Source organism: Chanodichthys erythropterus, chromosome 9 (genome assembly GCF_024489055.1).
Source record: "Chanodichthys erythropterus isolate Z2021 chromosome 9, ASM2448905v1, whole genome shotgun sequence".
Lineage (NCBI taxonomy): Eukaryota > Metazoa > Chordata > Actinopteri > Cypriniformes > Xenocyprididae > Chanodichthys > Chanodichthys erythropterus.
The window spans coordinates 29,978,541-30,000,790 of NC_090229.1; the positions used below are offsets into that span (position 1 = coordinate 29,978,541).

General features: G+C 35.8%; 1 protein-coding gene across 4 annotated transcripts in view; it reads right to left on the minus strand.

The window, feature by feature from the left end:
• Positions 1-1,558: 1,558 nt before the first annotated feature.
• The window catches only part of LOC137027279 (glycerol-3-phosphate acyltransferase 4-like), a 30,863-nt gene continuing 10,171 nt past the window's right edge, over positions 1,559-22,250 (minus strand). For 2 of the 4 annotated variants that reach the window (XM_067395273.1, XM_067395274.1), the window contains exons 4-13: positions 19,654-19,984; positions 16,342-16,416; positions 16,051-16,140; positions 14,186-14,279; positions 13,996-14,111; positions 13,784-13,839; positions 12,958-13,043; positions 9,449-9,577; positions 6,795-6,874; positions 1,559-4,784 (exon numbers count right to left, since the gene is read on the minus strand). In XM_067395273.1, the coding sequence (XP_067251374.1) occupies positions 4,676-4,784; positions 6,795-6,874; positions 9,449-9,577; positions 12,958-13,043; positions 13,784-13,839; positions 13,996-14,111; positions 14,186-14,279; positions 16,051-16,140; positions 16,342-16,416; positions 19,654-19,984 (1,166 nt within the window). In that variant the 3' untranslated portion in view covers positions 1,559-4,675. The remainder of the gene's footprint in view (positions 4,785-6,794; positions 6,875-9,448; positions 9,578-12,957; positions 13,044-13,783; positions 13,840-13,995; positions 14,112-14,185; positions 14,280-16,050; positions 16,141-16,341; positions 16,417-19,653; positions 19,985-22,250) is intronic. The other 2 variants (XM_067395276.1, XM_067395275.1) reach the window with 2 other exon arrangements.

Here is a 22,250-nt window from a genome sequence, read left to right on the forward strand (position 1 = left end):
ATATATTAATATCCTGAAGCATCCGAGCTTTATAATGGCAGTGAACAGGACCGAGTGAACGAGTATGAGCTGAAAAAAAAGTTCCTTCAATCCACATCCATCTATCATAAACGTACCCCACATGGCTCCGGGGGGTGGGAGGGACAATATGTTTGTGTAAAAAATATATATATATTTAACAAGTTATGGAGTAAAATATATAGCTTCCGCCAGACCACCTTCCATATTCAACTTACAAACTGTAAAAAAACAGAGCCGGAGCCATGTGGAGTACACATTTATGATGGATGGATGTGAATTGAAGGAACTTTCTTCAGCTCATACTCGTTGGTCCCGTTCACTGCCATTATAAAGCTCGGATGCGTCAGGATATTTATTAAAATATCACTGATTGTGTTCATCCGAAAGAAGAAAGTCATATACACCTAGGATGGCTTGAGGGTGAATAAAGCTTGGGCTAATTTTCATTTGAAAGTGAACTAATCCTTTAATATTTAGAACTTTTCAGCTTGAGTGTTATTTGAGAATGAGATATCATCCAATACAAACTAAACTTATTCATTAGAAGCCAAAAAGCTAAAGTGACTAAGAATAAAGTGACTATATCAAGCTTTCACACAATAAGCTAAACAAGCAAAATCTTGTTTGTCAGTGGTTGTAACCAAACATAGTCCTGAAAGGAAAGCCACAGAGCAAAAAGTGTTCACGTTGTGAAAATACTATCTTGCATTATGAGCCCTTTAGTGTTATAGTTTTAGAGCTAGTTACAGTAGTTGCATACAGTGTTTTCTGCACTGGTATTTAGGAGGCTTTTTATGCCAAGGTTTTTTTCTTCTTTTTTTAAAGGGATAGTTCACCCAAAAATGAAAATTTGATGTTTATCTGCTTACCCCCAGGGCATCCAAGATGTAGGTGACTTTGTTTCTTCAGTAGAACACAAATGATGATTTTTAACCCCAACCGTTGCGGTCTGTCAGCCGTATAATGCATGGCAATGGGAACTTGATCTGTAAGAGTAAAAAAAAACACGCACAGAAAAATCCAAATTAAACCCTGCGGCTCGTGATGACACATTGATGTCCTAAGACATGAAATGATCGGTTTGTGCGAGAAACTGAACAGTATTTATACATTTTTTTTTTTCATATAATTTTTTGCCTCTAATAAACCACTATGTCCAACTGCCTTGAGCATCCAGTGTGTGAGGTCTGATAACGTGCTCTGATGACGGAAGTGATGTCTCGCGCGTATGTCAATAAGTGCGAGAGATCACTTCCGGCGTCAGAGTGCATTCAGACCTCATACATCATAGTGGTGTATTAGACGTAAAAAATGATATAAATACTGTTCAGTTTCTCGCACAAACCGATCGGTTCATGTCTTAGGACATCAATGTGTCGTCATGAGCCATAGGGTTTCATTTGGATTTGTCTGTGCATGTTTTTTTTTTTACTCTTATAGATGGAGTTCCCATTGCCATGAATTATACGACTGACAGACCACAACAGGACATAATTTGTATTCAACTGAAGAAACAAAGTCACCTACATCTTGGATGCCCTGGGGGTAAGCAGATTAACATAAAATTTTCATTTTTGGGTGAACTATCCCTTTAACAACAACATGGCAATTTCTTAGCTGAGTTAAGGCATGTTCAAGACTAATGTCCTGTGCGAAAATTCATTGCGATAAACATTTAAATTTGAACAACACAAACATTAGCATGCCGTCAAGCTAACACTTTTCTTATCTCTCTTCCATCGCACTGAAAATAAATTGACCAACATGCCCAGAGCTGCTGCTATTACAAAAAAAATGAGTTGGTGGCATTCACAGACAGACACTTTTGCTAAAGCCGCGCACACACTTAACGATTGTAAGGTCGATTATGATTGTAAATTGATACTTATGACTGATCGCGCTCAAACGCGTCCAGTCGCGTTCAGTCTGCGATTACAGTCGGTGTTCAAATTCCATGTGTAAGTATTTAAATCGGCTTCAGTCGCAGGAAACAATCGCTTGTATGTTCAGCACAGTTTTAGAATGATTGAGCTAGTCGTTAAATGTGTGCCCGGCTTAAGAGACAGTGAATAGCAGAGAAAGAATCCGGAAGAATCCATCCCAAAGCATAGTATATTGAAAAGAGTATACCAAAAGTCCCCAGATGGTCTACAATTTTCGGTAATTTTCGAAGTGTAGATCCATGCACACTAACACTAGTATTGCCCACAACACATTTCGGTTTGGAGGAGGATTAGGTTCAGAACTACAAACACGAATAAAAAGTGTTAAAAAACTACAAAAATGGCAGATGTGCGACGGTTAAGTACAGAGGTTTAGATAAAGTGACTAATATGTTAATGTTATCCATGTTATATTTCATCTGCAACAACAATGTAAACTTTTATAAAGATCCATTTGGCCATTAACTTTTAAATATGAAGGAAAAATATAAGGAGAGTTCTCCACTTCAAAGACCCATGACTGGCAGATCAACATGCTACTTCTTTTCTCTCCAATATGGTGGGAAATGAAATGAAATGTGGAGTGTTAACTGTGACAAGACAGGCCAGTTTACGGTGATAGGATGCACATAACTAAGCGACAGAGCATCTGTTAAAGACACTATATTATGAGGTGATAGTATGTCCCAAAGCTTGTCTACTCTTCTGTTACACACTCAAAAGTATGTACTTTTTCTTCACAAAAAGAGTACTTTTAGGGTGTAGTATAAGTAGGCGAATTGGGACGCAGCATGGGTCGCTTGTCTCTGTACGCGTGTATTTGGTGTTCTGAACAGCTGTTTAAAAAAAAACATAAAATACAGTTCCTTCCTTCTCCGTGACTTAATGTTCATTTAGCCTGTCTGCCTTTTTTTACACATTGGTCTAAACAGAAAATAAATATATTAAAAACAAAAATAAAATAAAAAAATCTAACAAGAAAATCTATCAAATTGTGGTGTGAACAGGCCTTTATAGCGCAACATGTCAAATTCACTAACAAACTGATTGTTTTTAATTAACAGATGAACACAGGAGTACGGATTAGGATTAGTAGGATTAGGGCCAAGCAATAATAAAAAAATAAAACCATCTTGAGATTACAGTTGTTACATTTTGAGAAAAAACTTGTTAAATTACGAGAAAAAAGTAATTAAATTATGAGAACAAATTTGTTCTCGTAATTTAACAACTTTTTTCTCGTAATTTAATGACTTTATTCTCAACATTTTATCTCGACTTTTTTTCTCAAAATTTAACGAGTTTTCTCATAATTTTACAAGTTTATTCTCAACATTTTATCTCAACTTTTTTCTTTAAATTTAACAAGTTTTTTCTCATAATTTAATGAGTTTATTCTCAACATTTTATCTCGACCCTTTTCTCGAAATTTAATGAGTTTTTTCTCGAAATTTAACAACTTTAATCTCGAGATGGTTTTATTTTTTTATTATTGCTTGGCCCTAATCCTCTTCCGTACAGGAGTCATTGTCTGAATCAGTCAGATAACTTACTGAATCAGATCAGATTTTTCAAAATGAGCTGAGAACCAATAACTCTGTTGTGTGCACTTTTTGAAAGCAATGTTAAAGATGCAAATTTTGTTGTAATAAAAAGTATTAATTTTTTTTTATTTTTTTTTTTATAATATGTTTGAATAGTCTTGTTATTGTTTAACAAGTTGTCACAATTTTAGGGTTGGTTGATCTGAAAGTAAAAATAAATCTTTTAGGAAACATATACACTACATACTGCATAGTGTTGTTTAAACAGCACAAATAATGGTTTTAATCTGAATTTATGCAGTACCTTAAGAACATGAAAAGTTCATTGAGTTTTCAATTGGCTTCAATTGGCCAATATCATTAAGACTCTTAAGATTTGACTTCCAGATGTGAATGGAAATGGCAAAGAGTTCTGGATTTGTCACACATTGATGAAAAAAAATCTAACAATATATAACAAATTCTTCTCAAACCCTTCACACAGGCTTTATTGTTTACATGGAGGTATTTTGAAAGACTAATGCAGATTATTTGTCTGCAAAGGTAAGTATAACCTTGATATCTTTAAATTAAATCGCTGGTTTGCCATGCATATTTCTGCTGTTTTCTCCTGTTAAAATCCAGGATTAAAGTGACTCATGCAGCAGAAGTATAGCAGAGAGATGGAAGTGAATAACAGAAAACTCTTGGACACCTACGTGCAGCCTGATGAGGCGTTTCCTTGAACCATTCATGGCCATCAAATTTAATAGTTTATTGCATCCTAATGATACGTTAAGAGTAAATGATAATAAGAGAAAAAGAAAGAAAACATTAAATTAAAAAATTTTAAAAAAAAACTAACCAAGTAATAAACAAAAAAAAAGAGAAAGAAACCATTAAACTATCACATTGCCTCTTTATGACTCCTCATAAGCCACCCGGCCACTACAGACTGAAACACGCTACACTGGCTTCGGTCAAAGGAACATCAAAACACGTCTCGAGGTGTGCTTTGATCACAACCTGACCTAACACTGGACAAGCTTTGATCCTTTTTCACAAAGAGGGATAATTAAACAAGGACAGCTCTTGTGATTTGATGTAAAACAAATCCATAGCGTCGTTGTCCAGGTCTCTGAACCGTCTCTTGCCCTCCAGGTCCTCACCTGAATCATTTTCCTCTCCTCAAGAACGACTGCGGTCTGCTTGAGTTCCAACCAAAATGTTGCTGTAGATTTTTTGTTGCTCCTCTTTGAAAGTATCTTTCACTTTCCCTCTTTTCAATCCACCATCCCTAAAGAGAAAAACAAACCCAGTTTGAACTAAATTGTTATTTACCTCTAAAAAAAAAATAAAAAGACATATCTGAGAAAACCAGCTTTAATATGGCTAAGCTGGTTTGCTGGTCTCTCAAGGCCCAGAAATTCTGCTCTGTCTCACGCAAAGTTGATAGCGTAAGCATTTCGACGTATGCTCCTTTGGCCTTGAGCATGGAAAGATGCGTTTGTTGTGTGCACACAACAAACATCAAATGGACTTTGTTTTTCAAGCGTTTAAGTCACTCGCACATGCGCTGTTGGGCTGCAAGCGGACGATGTGCGCAAACATCTGTGAGCCCTCCTGATGACTAAGGGGGTTTTCGCACTGGCAGTTTGGTTTGAAACGGAGCACGGTTCACATGAAAAATCGCTAATGTGAAAGCTGTCATTTCGAACACAGGTGCGCACTGGGGTACCGAACCCGAGACTACCTGAAGGAGGTGGTTGCATTCGAACTATGCTGCGGTTCGCATGAATATGAAAGCAACACGGACTCGGGTGCGCACTTGTTCAGGAAGTAACTAGGGCTGTACTAGAATAATCGAATATTCGAATATTCGTTCGGTGGGGTGGCATTCGATTTTCAGTTTTGAGATTCGAATATTCTTTTCTTTTTTTTTTTTTTTCAACACGTGACTTCCGTCGCGGACTCATTCTCACTCATAAGACAAAATAAATCCCTTATATAGAATAAAACTAATTGTAATAGATATTACATTTTGTGTCATTTTAAAAACAATTCATTTATTCTTATTCAACTGTTTATAAGCTTGCTACCATGTTCTTTATTTATTACAGTTCATTGAAATCACTGTGTGTTACTAATTTAATTTCTGTTTTGGGATTCATTTGTTTTAAAGAAATGTTCGTTATTAATACCTTATTAAAGTTCTTGCTCTCAACAGACTTTGTGTTTTGTATCACTTGTGCACTGTCCGTTTTCGGAGCATAAACCTGCCCGTGTAATGCATACCGGAAACTGTTCTATTTAAAAGATTATTAAATGTTTATTAATATTTAAAGAATGTGTGCCACCTGATCATATTGCACCAAATGCAACACTGCACTCCACTGGGTCTGCCGCAACATATTTACGATGCCGAAGAGTGAAACGTGAAGTCGTGAAAGATGATACAAATGCAAACCGACACTATAATTATATATTTAGCCCCACCCACCGAAGCTTCGAATATTCGATATTGATTGCCACCTAAGCTTCGAAGCTCAAAAAATGGCATTCGAAACAGCCCTAGAAGTAACCTGCGCATGCATTTTAGCTGATTATAATGTATTAACTTCAATAAAACACATCTAAGAGATGATAGTGTTGATGATTTATCTTGGATTCGAGCCTGCAGTGTATTCACGCTTTGTGAGTGCAATCAGAGCGGCAAATGAATGGTAATCAGCTGTCGTCTCAAAAAAGTCTGTTTGCAAACAGCGGAAAACCATCTACATGCGACACACATACAGTAAACTCAAGTATCGTTTACTCTGCTGCACGCAATAGCACCAAATTAATAAAAAAAAAAACACAATTTACTGACCTGCGTTCTGTTTTCTATCATGCACCGTGCACGTCTGTGATGACGTGAGATGAATGCAAACACACCAGGGTTCAACGGAATCAATTTGAGCGTGAAACCAGACCAACACTGCGGGGGGCACCGGGAACAATCACGCACGGGCTTTGCCTGTAGCAAACGAGCCCAGTGTGAAAGCCCCCTAAAAGTGATGAAAATTGCCTCACGCGGACAATCGTTGCAAAATACGGACGGCTGAAATATACTTTGGGCTAGACAAGTCTGTCAGCTGGTTTTAGAAGGGTTTTGGGCACTTGTCAGGCTGGGAGACCAGCTTAAACCAGCTAAGACCAAACATTTTCTGTTTTAAGACAGCCAGTTTTCACTTATCTCCCCATCTACAGCTTATATTAGTATTTTTATTGCTTCTCTTTAGCCTCAACATAGCCGAGTCAAACTTACCAGAGAAGGTCCACCAGACCACCCTGTCTGGCAATGGCTGCCTTTACTCTGTTAGCAAACTGCACTGCATCCTCATCTTCCTGAGGGAGACAAAACAGACCTTGACAAAAACCTTGATCTTGTGCTTTAAGAGTTTAAAATGTTTCATATTGTTTCAATTATTTTTACCATTTTCAGTTAAAGGGGTAGTTCACCAAAAAATTCACCCAAAATTCTCTCATCATTTACTCACCCTCATGTCATTCCAATTGTGTATGACTTTCACAAACAAACACAAACAAAAATCTAATGTAAGTGCATTGTGAATTTTCATTTTTGGGTGAACTATCCCTTTAATAGCATGTTTACATAAAACTGAACAGTAAATTTGCTTAAATATTAAAGTGCCCCTATTATGTTATTTTATGCCCTCTACACATTGACCGAATTTGGGCTGTCCCAGATGAAAGATGACCAATCGTGGCGATTACTGTGGTCGAGTCTCTTAAACGGTGGTCATAAAGTGAGAGAGGTTCAAATACAGAAGTTGTAGATAGCCTGCGATAATTTTCTGAAAGTGTCAGAAATTTAGCATGATCATATCACAGTGTTTGCTGCTTTTACCTACATCTACTGAATAACCCATAAAAAAAAGCAACATGAAATGAGGTATTGATCAACATAACATGGTGCTAAAAACCTAAAGCTCAACAAGCTCCATTTACAAAATTAGCATGCCAATTTGCGTCTTTTCCCTAGCCATGACCACGTACATATTCTCCTCTTTCACTTCCTTCTCTTTTTTTCAGCGAACGTAAAAACCACAATTGCCCATGTGTGATTCATCTTGCTTTATTTGTTTACCACTAGCACATGCTGACTGTGATGGACAGGCCATCTGTCCAGGGTGCTTTCCCCTGCCTCTGGCCTAGGAAACTGGGATAGGCTCCAGTCCCCTGACTTATAAGTTCATATAAGGAATAAAGAGAGAAAGAAATGAGCGCATGCTGATAACGTTTTATTCTTCTATACTAACTTCCGTCATAGCCTATGATTCAATAGGTGTCATCATTGTATAGTCTAAATAAATGTCATACCCAAGTTTATTAGATACGCAGGCACTAAAGAGTTTGTAGAGAATACTTTTTGTGCGCAAAAAACAAAACAATAATAACGACTTTATTCAACAATATCTTATCTTCTGTTTCATTCTCATACTGAGCTTACTACGTCACCAGCATAAGGATTATGACAGGGAAGAGAAGAGATTGTTGAATAAAGTTATTTTTGTTTTGTTTTTGCGCACAAAAAGTATTCTTATCGCTTCATAAAAATTAAGGTTGAACCACTGCAGTCACGTGCAGTTCTGGACCTTAAAACTGTTGATTATATTGCTGTCTATGGACGAGTCATATGCCTCTTGAATTTCAATCAAAAAATCTTAATTTGTGTTCTGAAGATGAACAAAGGTCTTCGGGGTGTGGTACGACATGAGGGTGAGTAATTAATGACAGAATTTTCATTTTTGGGTGAACTAACCCTTTAAAGTTTCTTAATTTTGTTTTGGAGGTCTCCTACAATAGGCTTACATGCATCCGAGGTCGAAAAACACTTTAATTTTCTCATAATATACATGGCACATAACCACATTTCTCAAAGAGTTTGAAAATGGTTTGTTTGAAGAATCAGTCTCTCTAAACCCCTCCTTTCCGAGAGCCTGCTCTGCTCTGATTGGTCAGACTTTCCAGTCTGTTGTGATTGGTCCACTGCTTACAGCGCGTGTCGGAAATGAAACGTCTACTACTACTATCTGAATTTAGCTCCGGAGGCTTCCTCAGCTCTCACAGTGATACAAACAGTAACAATGGTGTTGGTTTTCCGTATCAATTACAGCGCAAGTCCTCATCCTTTTGAAGTGCATGCAAAGTGGATTCGCAGCACTGAAACCAGTATCTTCTCAACATTTTGACAACACAAACCAAACTCTTCCAGGCCTCAGCTACAAATACAGAGTTTGAAGGCGGGTCAAAGGAGATGCTTCACAGGCAGCCAATGAAGAACATTGGCTAGCATTATGCAAATTTGCTACATTGTTACGTAAGCATGCAACACGAAGTGAGACTGGAATTGCTGATGACTTGTTTCAGCAGTTCAAAATCGATTCTTTCTTTTAGGAGATAACTTTATTTGTCATGTACTTAGATCTTTAAAACTTTACAGACCATTTGCATTCACAAACAGCTATATGAAAGGTAATATTCGAAAAAGCATTATAGGAGCACTTTAAAACAACCTAAGTACACCAAGGAAGGGCTTTAACATTATTCCAGTGATTTTCCAGAGAATTTCTGCAACATTCAAGGTGGGACAGATCGAATCAGCACAATCATGGTGACCATTTCTGGTATTTTTAAGAGTTGAGAGCTTACACACATTAAAAACAATGGTGTATTTGTTTATTCGCATGCCCACATGCAAAAACAGATGTCTATTTCCAATCTGTGGTGGGTGGACAAAACTTCAGACAGATGTCCAAACCCACTTAGGCTCATTTGTGCTTGATTTGTGTATTAAATGTACCAATGCAAAATGGGCAAGGCAATGCAAGTCATTCATACCACAGAGATTTTACTGCATTTACAGAGATGATGAGTTTGCGTGCGTGCCGGCCTTACCTGACGGCTCATCGGAGGCAGGTACCACACACTGCAGACGATGGCCCAGCTACTCATCATTCGAAGCAGATAATTCACCATCCCAAACTTACTGCTGTTCCAAAAGGCATCCCCAAACCGAGGGTCATACTAGAAATGCACAAAAACACAAATAAAATACAGTGCAATCCCCATCATAATGCTGATGAAAAACTTCATTTTCTTTATTTGTTGTTTTTCAGTAAACATTCTTAAAACTAGATAAAATGTATTTAAAAAAAAAAAAAAAACTGTACACAATAACACTTTTTCATTCATTGTGAATTGTTTTCGCTTGTTATATATATATATATATATATATATATATATATATATATATATATATATATATTGGGGCTGGGCGATATATCGCATGCGACTGTCACATGCATTTCGTCAATAAAGCTGGTTCCCTGATTACCGCTAAATCACCATCAGCTGCTTTCAAATGGATGGGCATTTAATAGACAGAGCCGTAGTTCACTGACAAGCTACACAATATTGCGTTCATTATCGAAGGCGATTCATCTGCGATAATGAACGCGATATTGCGTAACTCACACCCTTGCTGTGGCTAGCGCCATTCAATATTAGTTGGCTACAGGGAATTTTAAAAAGGAAAATAAAGTGATGTTTATGCCTAAAACAACAAAATTTGCCAATGATATAAGAAAAAACTAAACAATATATTGTAAAAAGTATGCAGCATATTTTAAATGTACTTCTCAAGAAAATTATCTTGTTTTCAGGAAAGATATTACTAACAAATACTGATTAGGACATCAACATCCCTAATCATCTGCTTTTCATCCTTTTTCTTACCATAAAAGCTGATAAAGTAAGAGAGGATGCAAACAAGGAGGAACCTCTGAAAGCAGCTTTACAGCTCAAAACAAGATTGAAATCATACAGTCTACCAGCTGCAGCATTAAAAACACGAAGTATTAATTCTGGCCAGTTCATATATTTCTCTAGAACATTACTGATAATTGATTATTCTTTAAGTTTGGAATAATAAATATGTCCAGTATGTTTTAAATGTAAAAGGCATGTGAATGGGCACATTCGCATATGTAAATGATCAGTGAAAGAAAAAAATTTAAATATAAAAAAAAAAAAAACTTAAAAAAATATTGAATATTTCTTCTTTTTAAGATTTTGAGCAGAAATAAGATTATGCAGTATTTCTAGGTCATAGATTTGATAAGCAAATTAGTAACATGAATCATGGAACTTCTTTATTCAAAAGGTCACAATTCTACAAGAATTCCACAAAAATTCAACACTTTACAATAAGGTATCATTTGATAACTTTTAACTAACATTTAGTAACAACAAGCAATATTTTTGTTATCTTTATTAATCTTTGTTAATGTTAGTTAATAAAATACAGTTGTTTATTGTTTGTTCATGTTAGTTCACAGTGCATTAACTAATGTTAACAAATGCAATTTTTCATTTTAATAATGAATCAGTAAAGAATAAAATTAGCATTAAAGGTGCCCTAGAACTTTTTTTAAAAAGATGTAATATAAGTATAAGGTGTCCCCTGAATGTGTCTGTGAAGTTTCAGCTCAAAATACCCCATAGGTTTTTTTTATCTGCCTATTTTGGGGCATCATTATAAATTAGCCGATTCAGGGCTACTGGCCCTTTAATTCTCGTGCTCCACGCCCACGGAGCTTGCGCTTGCCTTAAACAGTGCATAAACAAAGTTTACACAGCTAATATAACCCTCAAATGGATCTTTACAAAGTGTTCGTCATGCATGCGTCATGTATGCGTCGGATTATGTGAGTATTGTATACTGTTATATTGTTTACATTTGATTCTGAATGAATTTGAAGCTGCGATCTGTGGCTAACGGCTAATGCTACACTGTTGGAGAGATTTATAAAGAATGAAGTTGTGTTTATGAATTATACAGACTGCAAGTGTTTAAAAATGAAAATAGCGACGGCTCTTGTCTCCGTGAATACAGTAAGAAACAATGGTAACTTTAACCACATTTAACAGTACATTAGCAACATGCTAACAAAACATTTAGAAAGACAATTTACAAATATCACTAAAAATATCATGATATCATGGATCATGTCAATTATTATTGCTCCATCTGCCATTTTTTGCTATTGTCCTTGCTTGCTTACCTAGTCTGTTGATTCACCTGTGCAGATCCAGATGTTACTACTGGCTGCCCTTGTCTAATGCCTTTCATAATGTTGGGAACATGGGCTGGCATATGCAAATATTGGGGGCGTACACACCGACTGTTACATAACAGTCGGTGTTATGTTGAGATTCGCCTGTTCTTCATAGGTCTTTTAAACAAATGAGATTTATATAAGAAGGAGGAAAAAAATGGAGTTTGAGACTCACTGTATGTCATTTCCATGAACTGAACTCTTGTTATTTGACTATGCCAAGATAAAGTCAATTTTTTATTCGAGGGCACCTTTAACTCAGATTAATAAATGCTGTAGAAGTATTGTTTATTCTTAGTTTATGTTAACTAATGAAACCTTATTGTAAAGTGATACCAAAATTAGTGATAATTTTTCAGTTCAAATAAATATGGTTGCCAATACAAAAACTTTGCAATGTGTAGTTAGCAGCATGACAAATATATATTTTATACAGAAAGCAAGCAAAGATCGCAAGCAATATAATCACTGAAGCGGTCAATGACAACTGAGGTACACAAAGCTGCACTCTTGCGAAAACTCACGTTATAATCAATGAAGCTCTCTATGCTGTGCAATGTATCTCTTACTGACATTGTGTTTACAATTTGTTGGTTATAACGAAAGGATTCAAGAGCATGCAAAACTCACACTGAACAAAAAATAAGCAGTGTTGTGTGCATTATAACTAACTTCTTATTGGCCATTGCATTCACACACTCAACAGATATGTCTGTGATTGGATAACAAAGCTCAATGCTGCAAAAACATGTTGTAAATATGACACTCTTTACAAAGCATTTTTAAAGTGTTTTAAAGCAGCTGGCTAATCAGTGGGTACCGGTACTGCAGAACAGCACATATCACATTAAATGATCAAAAAAATCTTTGGCAGGACAAAGATTCATTTTGGTGGCTGCCAAAATATTTTCAATGCAGGACAAACCCTGCACAAACAATACAGGATTATGCTTAAAGGAATAGTTCACCCAAAATTCCGTCATCATTTACTCACCCTTATGTTGTTCCTAACCTGAATGAATTTCTTTCTTCTGTTGAACACAAAAGCAGATTTTTTGAAGAATATTGGTAACCAAAGAGTTGTCGGTAGCCATTGATTTGAAGTCAAGGGCTACTGTCAACTCTCTGGTTACCAACATTCTTCAAAAAAAAACCTTTTGGGTTCAGCAGAAGAAAGAAACTCAGTTTGGAACAACGTAAGGGTGAGTAAATGATGACAGAATTTTCGTTTTTGGGTGTTTACATCCCTAACTTGGTATCTTCATTAGGGAAGTGAGATTTTCTGACCTTTATGGCGACGGGGTAGACAGTTGAGCCAATTTCAAAGCTTCCTTTCTTGAACATCATTACTGATGTGTTATTAATGCAGGTACCTGGACACAAATAATATGATGAACACATGAAACAGAATATTAACATATTAATATAACAACCAGATCATAACACCTGTTCATTGGTAGTCAATATAAGCTTACATATGTATAACACTCATTAGAAGAGAAAATGTAACAGGGCAATTGTAATGCACTAAATGTCTTCAATCACAAACAAAAAACACTGTTTTTCCATCACATTCTTTCTCTGCCTGAAAAAAATCAAGTGTGAGCAGCTGACTTTGTGAGAAACAGTGATTTTGAGTTTTGGATGTTTGGATGTCCAGTATTTGTTTCCTGCTGTCAAGTTATAATGCCTTTGAATTTAACATTATATACACTACCGTTCAAAAGCTTGGGCGTAGTAAGTAAAAAAAAAAAAATTGATCACAGTTTCCACAAAAATGTTAAGCAGCAAAAACGGTTTTCAACATTAATAATAATAAGAAATGTTTCTTGAGCAGCAAATCATCATATTAGAATGATTTCTAAAGGATCATGTGACACTGAAGACTGGAGTAATGGCTGCTGAAAATTCAGCTTTGACATCACAGGAATAAATTACATTTTAAAATATATTCAGAAAGAAAACAGCTATTCTGAATTGCAATAATATTTTACATTAAAATCTTAAAAACACCAAAGTTTTGAATGGTAGTGTACATAGGGAAAAAAAGCACTATTCTTCCCTAGTTTCCCTTTCATATCAATAATCATTTCTGAGAATGAGTTCAGCTTACCTTCAGGGAATATGAGGATAGGCAGTTTGCTTTTGTCTTTTACATGATCGCTCAACCTGAAATCATTTCATTTATAACAACAATGATAACAATGATAAGTGAGGGTGTTATAAAAGAACAAGATCCAATGAGATAATAATGTGTTTTCCATTTTTTTTTTTAGAAGAATCCACTTTTGTTCAAAAGCAAGACAAGTGTTGATGTTGTGTTACCTTTTAGCCACTAGATGGCGGTCTTTGACTTCTAAGCGCTCAAACCAAATGTGTGGACAAGCTTTCACCATAGACCTCTGAATGATCCCCATCAGCCCACCATGGATCTGGCCCACCTTTAACATACACACACAGACACAATTTACCTTCTGACCTTCTATCTCGAATACACACAAATACACACACTTACCATTGCATAACATCCGTCACTGGCCAGTATAATGACATCAATGGGTGACGTATGGTTGGCAACACAGATGCCTCCATTCTTGGGTTTATTTTCACTGTTCCAGAGAAAGACACAGAGAGGAGATTGTGAGCAGAGAGTGTAAATAGTTACAGGAAAAACATGGAGAGCACTGTCGTCCCTGCTACAGGAACCAGTTTGACTGGTCAAGGGAGAGGACCTGATAGAAAGAATACTCTTTATTCTCATCACATTTTAGGAGACAGAGATAAAGAAAATGCGCAGGAGGTCAGTGACCCGAAATATTACGCATTATCGCATTTAGGAGACATAGGAATGACAGGCTCAGCTGAGATAATTACAAAGAGAGTACTGGAGAAGATGAATCCAGTTTACCTGACCTGTAACTAAGACACAAAACCCGTTTTATTAATATTAATATACATCATCTGTGCACGAGGTAGGGCCTTAAAAACATTAGCCAATCGTTTACACGATGATTGGCCCTCTGGCTTGACAATCACTACCGTGACGTTCCTTGTGAGAGACGAGCGCGGCTGCGCGCTCCAGTAACTTTCCACACTCCACAGGCGCCGCATGCAATGTTTTTTGTCAGGAGACAGGAGTAACAACTGCACATTACGAGTTACCTGTGGTGAGTCCAACATAATGAATCCACTAACACGACACAGCGAATGCCGGTGGTAAACAATCATTTTCCAATACTCGTGCACGAGTTTACAGTACTCAGTAACAGTCTTTGGATTCTCAGTCGACGAAAAAATCCTCTCCATCACCTTTAACATTCTCAAGAACCAGTTGTGATTTACTGTAATTGTATGGAGAAGAGTGACTAAGAACATTCTTCCTTTTGTGGAAGGAGGATAGTCAGACAGGTTTGAAGAACATCAGAGAGAACTGTGAGCATGTGATTTAGGGTGCTTTCACACTTGGTACGATTGCCTGGTCTGAACCCAAGTTCGATTGTGTGATTGTGAATGCCTCTTTAAGAGAGAGTATGTATGCGATTGATGGTGATTGTGAGCATGATAGTGACCACCTGATTGAGTGTGATTGTGACAGTGCGTGCAAGGGTTTTTGATTGGGAGCATCTGACACACCCTGACGGTGTGTATGTGTGTAATTGTGAACTCTATTTCCATTTTAGCTTGGTTCGGTCCGGCACGATTACAAACCGTTCTCGGAATTCAACCGTGCTGATAGAGTGCGTGTAGTGACGCCACCACGTAGGATTGGTAACTTGTCTGTTGCCTGGCTACCAGTTTCTCTGTAGCTGGCCAAGTGCACTACTACAGTGAATTAAACAAGTTAATAATAAAATTAAAAGAAATATCTGATCATCCTCCTTAATGCAGTTGCTATTTACATATCACACATCTGTAAACTCTTGCGTTACCAAGGCGATGACTGACGCATTTGTATTACAGTAAATTCCAGAGAGTTCTGTTATCAGCCCCACAGTGGAAAATGAAACCATATTCGTACCGGCTAGGACAGGTTTGGCACGGAATGGAATGGTTAAGCAATTAGAATGGTTTGGCCCGACGGTGCGAGAGTGATTGTGAGCATGTATGTGATTTTAACCATGTTTGTTTGATTATTAAGGTCTAATTTTGAGCATGTATGTGAGTGTTTGTGTGATTGTGGGATTATATGTGCGTGTTTGTTTGAATATCAGTGTCTGATGTGAGTGTCATTGTTTATGTTTGTTTGATCGTACAGGATTGTGTGTGATTGCAAACATGTGATTGTCAGATTGCACATTGATCCATAATGCCAAGGCTCAAGGTGGTTGGAGATTTCCAGGATGTATGTGTATGTGTTTCCACACATCTGTGGCGTTTTACCTGTGATGATATGTGATGATAGCAGTCAGCGCTCTCACACAGATACGGTAACACATCAGGTGCACATTCTCACTGAGAAAATTTTTCACCCTGCAAACACACACAGGGACACGTTGACATACATATCAAATCACACTCTAGAATATAAACTTACTACCAACTTCAAAATATCCAAATATCAGACAATGTATTGGTCTCACAGATATGTTGGTCCAGCACTAGTACAAGACAGCACAACAAAATAGGATTTTTTTTTTTTTTTTTTTTTATTTATTCAATCAAGTTTCTTACCTCCCATTGGGCAGAAAACCAATAATGGTGGTGAAGACAACCAATAGGCTTATTCCTGTGATTGCTAATGTTAGCCTGATAATAAAAAAAAAAAAAAAAAAAGACATTTCAGCTTGGACATCGGAACATTTTTACAAAACACACCCTTTAAACCCTTTTGATTGAGAAAAAATGTTATATTCTACATGAAGCGTGTCAAAGACTGGAGTCTTCATCTCATACAAGTGTATATCACTTTAGTATTTTATCATTTTAATTAATTTTTCTTTTTTTATGTGTAGAACCTGTTTAATTCGCAACAAATTACTGTGTGCACTTTTAATATTGAAATCAAGTTTTTTACTTTCTGCCATTTGATTTTTCATTGGAGATACAAAGAATAAATGGCATGAAAGAGAATCACTTGAATATTAGGTTTGGAATCGAAAATCGATTCCAATTCTGGAATCGGATACTTAAAGGATTAGTCCACTTTCAAATAAAATGTTCCTGATAATTTACTCACCCCCATGTCATCCAAGTTGTTCATGTCTTTCTTTCTTCAGTCAAAAAGAAATTAAGGTTTTTGATGAAAACATTCCAGGATTATTCTCCTTATAGTGGACTTCAATGGAGCCCAAACGGTTGAAGGTCAAAATTACAGTTTCAGTGCAGATTCAAAGGGCTTTAATCGATACCAGATGAGGAATAAAGGTCTCATCTAGCGAAACGATCTGTCATTTTTTTTTAAAAATTAATTGTATATGCTTTATATAAACAGATGATCGCCTTGCATGTGCTTGCGCTTTCAGTATTCTGTATGTCCTATGCCTTCCCTTTTCTACTTACGGAAAAAAACTAAACTGGCGCCACATTCATTCCATAAGTTGAATCGCTAGGTAAGACCCTTATTCCTCATCTGGTATTGTTTAAAGCCCTGTGAAGCTGCACTGAAACTGTAATTTTGACCTTCAACCATTTGGAGGCCACTGAAGTCCACTATATGGAGAATAATCCTGGAATGTTTTCATCAAAAACCTAAATTTCTTTTCGACTAACGAAAGAAAGACATGAATATCTTGGATGACATGGGGGTGAGTAAATTATCAGGAAAATTTTATTTGAAAGTGGACTAATCCTTTAAGGTCAGGAATCGGATACTTGTAATAAAATAAAAATTTGATTCCTCTTATCGATTCCTGTGCGTGCATTTTAATGTGATTTCAAACCATTTTCAAGTGCAAGAAGATGCTCAATTTGGCACTTGCGCCACGCTGTTTTTTTTTGCGCAAACATCCAAAGTCTTTCATATAGCGTGCGATACTAAATGGAGTTCTCGTACGTGGATTCTTGCGCTTGAAAGTAAAAATACACACAAAAATATAAAATATCCTTGTAAACAGTCGGTTTTGCAGCAGGATCATTAGGTTGCTGTCACTTTAAGACCTCACACTGGATCCAATATACTGATACTCATGTGTTTACGGTTACTTAAGACAAAACAGAATGTGTTTACGACTATATTTTGACACATTTTTGTGTATTTGTGTGTTCAAGCACAAGAAGACATATTGGATCCAGCATGAGGCCTTAAAGTGACAGCAGCCTAATAATCCTACTGCAGTCGGTCATTAACGTCAATTAAAGAACAAAAGAAAAAGAAAATCACTCACCGATCTTGAATGAATAACTTTTGTAACTTTAATAAGGATTAATCTATATTTTATGCATAAAAAGTAAACTATGTAGAGTTATTTTACTTTTTATTACCTTTTTATTTGCTGTTAAAACCATAGGAAAGTGTTAGTGTTCTTAAGGCTGCTGAATTTTTTTGTAGACTGCTGATTTCTATTTGTGTTATACAGCTACAACAAAACGTTTTGCCAAAGGTCACAATAAATATGTTATAAATGTATTATGATATATGATATAAATGTTTGACTAAATGTTTTTACCTTAAAACATATAAGAATTGGAATCGATAAGCAGAATCAGAATCGATAAAATTCAAATTATACCCATATCCCTACTGGAATATGTCACAGGTGAAATTCAAACCTACATCAGCTATGTGATCTCAACTCCAGAAGCACATGCACTACCCACTGCACCATAACTTTAACCCATTGGATACTGCTGTTCAGTTAATCACACAATACCCGGGTGAGCACATCTGATTAAACAGAGCTCAGATATCAGGCACTCTTCCTCATCTCAAATGTGCACATGGGATGGTAAAGTGTTTCTATTAAGGAATGTGGGTTAAGGCCATTGCCCTGACTGACATTAATCCTACAGAAGCTCCATATGGCCCTGAGGGGTGGCAGAATTAGCCTGTATTTTAAGACACTAAATTCAGACTTGTGTGCCAGAGCAGAGCAAGTGTCTCCAAATGGACCAGTTAGAATGATGTCAAATTATAACATCAGCCAACCAAAACTAATATTTAGTATTTATTCTGACTGCACTATACAAAGCCATTGAAAGGTTACAAATGCTGCAGAAAACTTTTTTCTTGTTATATGTACATGTATCTTTGCTAGCTATGATAGATTTATCATAGACATGTAAATGAGAGTAACAGCAGTGCCCTCTGCTCCATTCTTTATGAAGCAGCAGTTTCTAATTTGAATATTTTTTTTGTATTCATACTGTGTAAACATACTGTGGCAATACCAGTGGGCAATACCATGATAATGTCTTGCATACCATGGTATTACTTTCCAGGCCAAGGTACTTTAAAGATAACCAAGACACTACCATGGTACATGTCCAAAAAGATATAAAATTAGCATGATACATGTCAAAAAACCACGGCAATACCACAGTACCTCAAGCATTTTAGTACTTGTTTGTTGTTAGCATTAGCCTCTTAGCTTCTTTTTAATTTTAACATACTTCTCTCTAATCTTGACATTCACTTGTGCCATAAATAAGGGTTTATTTTACTAAGGATGCACAATAATTTGGTATCACAACCATTATTTTTTGGTATCAGTTGATATTGGATATATGCCTGACAACAATGGATATTTACTGTAATTGTGATGCTCAATACATATTTTTAAAGTTAGATTACTGTCTAACACTCACTAAATGTTATTTCATAACATTGTTAAATGTAATCTTTGGCAAGCCTCAAAGTGAATATTCATTTTTTATACTGTACATTAAAATTCGCTTATAGCATTTGAAACAACTGATTTTAGTTTTAATTTATTTAGACAAAACAGTATAGAATTTTAAAATCAGACATTTATGGGTGATTAGCATCAGCCAGAATTTTAATATCACTGACGTTTAATTTCGAACACTGTTTTCATTCTTCCTCACCTGAGGGGCAGCAGGAACCCATAACGGATGATAACGCCAAGACCCCACAGCACTGTCAGTCTGGTGCTAATGTGCTGGAAGTTATAGTTGCTCCTGGTCAACAAGTTCCACGACTCAAGCTCCTCTGCAGAGAAACATTTTGTAACCTCATCATCTACGATGCTTTCAATGCCACGGCGGCAAAAGTAGAAGGTGTCCGACATTTCAAACTCTGAAGAAGGGGAGGGGCCTGTGGAGGTGGAGGCGGAACCATCCAACTCTCGACTGCTCCCATTTCGCCGAATCTCTTTGAGCTCCTCTTCCAGTGACGTAGGCTCTTTAGCAATAATGCCTGAGATAAAATGATAATGCAAACATACAGTGTCTTTGTGAAGAGCAAAATCTAGGAAATAAAATAAATTATATTTTTTAATTTGCAACTGAATTAACAACTCTCCTAGAAAGAAGAGAAATTATATAACAGCATGAAACACGTTAGGGCATAATTAAATGAAAAATAAAAAAACAAAATATATATACACTACCTTTCAAAAGTTTGTAAACATTACTATTTTTAATGTTTTTGAAAGAAGTCTCTTCTACTCATCAAGCCTGCATTTATTTTATCAAAAATACAGAAAAAAACAGTAATATTGTGAAATATTATTACAATTTAAAATAATGGTTTTCTATTTTAATATACTTTAAAATATTTTTTTTTTCTGTAATGCAAAGCTGAATTTTCATCAGCCATTACTCCAGTCTTTTGTGTCACACGATCCTTCAGAAATCATACTAATATGCTGATTTGATACTCTCTCTATTATCAAATTTGGAAACGGTTGTGTTGCTTAATATTTTTTGGAAACTGTGATGCTTTTTTCTGGATTCATTGATGAATAAATAGTCAAAAAGAACAGCATTTATTCAAAATAGAAATATTTTATTTTTAACAGTATAAATCTTTACTATCACTTTTAACACATCCTTGCTGAAAAAAAGTATTAATTTCTTACATAAAAAGAAAGAAAGAAAAAAATACTGACCCCAAACTTTTGAACAGTAGTGTATATTGTTACAAAAGATTTAATTTAAATAAATGCTGCTCTTTTTTAACTTTTTATTCAAAGAATCCTGTATCACAACATTTGTAATAAATCAGCATATTATAATGATATCTGAAGGATCATGTGACACTGAAGACTGGATTTAATGATGCTGAAAATTCAGCTTTGCATCACAGGCATAAATTATATTATATAAGTATATTATAATAGAAAACCATTATTTTAAATTATAATAATATTTTACAATATTACAGTTTTTTCTGATTTTTTGATCAAATAAATGCAGGCTTGATGAGTAGAAGAGACTTCTTTCAAAAACATTAAAAATAGTAATGTTTCCAAACTTTTGAATGGTAGTGTATATATATATATATATATATATATATATATATATATATATATATATATATATATATTAAGGCTGGGTATTGACACAATTTTCACGATTTGATTCAATTTCTATTCACATGCTTGAGATTCGATTCGATCACGATTTCGGTTTGATATCGATTATTTTGGATGTAGTATATCAGTTACAGTACATGGCAAATTTTCTAGAGGAAAAAAATCTCTCAACTAATGCTGTAAACTACACATGGGAGTCAGTTGGTACTACATTACTATAATATTGAAGGTTAAAATTAACTTATATACGAACACTTAAATTATAATCAATTATGTTTTCTTTTTATAATAAATACAGTTTAGAATTACATTTACATTTAAATCGTGGCTGTCATAACTGATTTATTCAAACATGTATTAATTATTGAAGAACATTATAATGAATATGTAACGGTGCATAGCTATATTTATCAGAATGCTGCTCTCTAGAGTTCACTTTTCTGGCTGACTAATAAGTTTATGGTCACTGAATAGGTTTTTCTGCGGTAAATGTGACGTTACGTGACAATGTTTACAAGCGGTTTTATTGACGTCTTTCCGAGGTTGAAACACTGATTGAGCGATTAAACGAGACATGATACGGATTTCAGTAAGTTGTACTGTTTATTCATGTTTATTTTGCACTGTAAAGCAGAGGAGAGGATGTTCACACGAGCTACTTGCTGCCGCTTCTCTTTAACTGAGGCGCTAAAGCGATCTGTCGCGTCACATTAAACAGCGCCAAAACAGCATTTAAGGGATTGGGTTTTAGGAATCGATATCAGTTCGTAAAAATGAGAATCGATTAAAATCGAGAAATCAATATTGTATATTTACTATTAACTATGACTTTTGCCTCCAAAAAACTCTTAATTAACTGCATATTAATAGTTAGTAAGGTATAGGGTAGGATTAAGCAGAATATGGTCATGCAGAATAAGACAATAATATGTGCTTTATAAGAACTAATAAACAGTAAGTTAATAAGCAGCTAGTTAAAGTGAGAACTGTTCCCGATAATAAAGTGTTACCATATATACAATAACCCGCAACACCATAAGCAATGGAGCTTGAATGGAGGTGAATGGGACATAAAAGTGTGAACGCCATTAATCGTTGCCTGTTCTTTCTGTGGATAGGTCAAGTGACAAAAACAACAACGGTCCT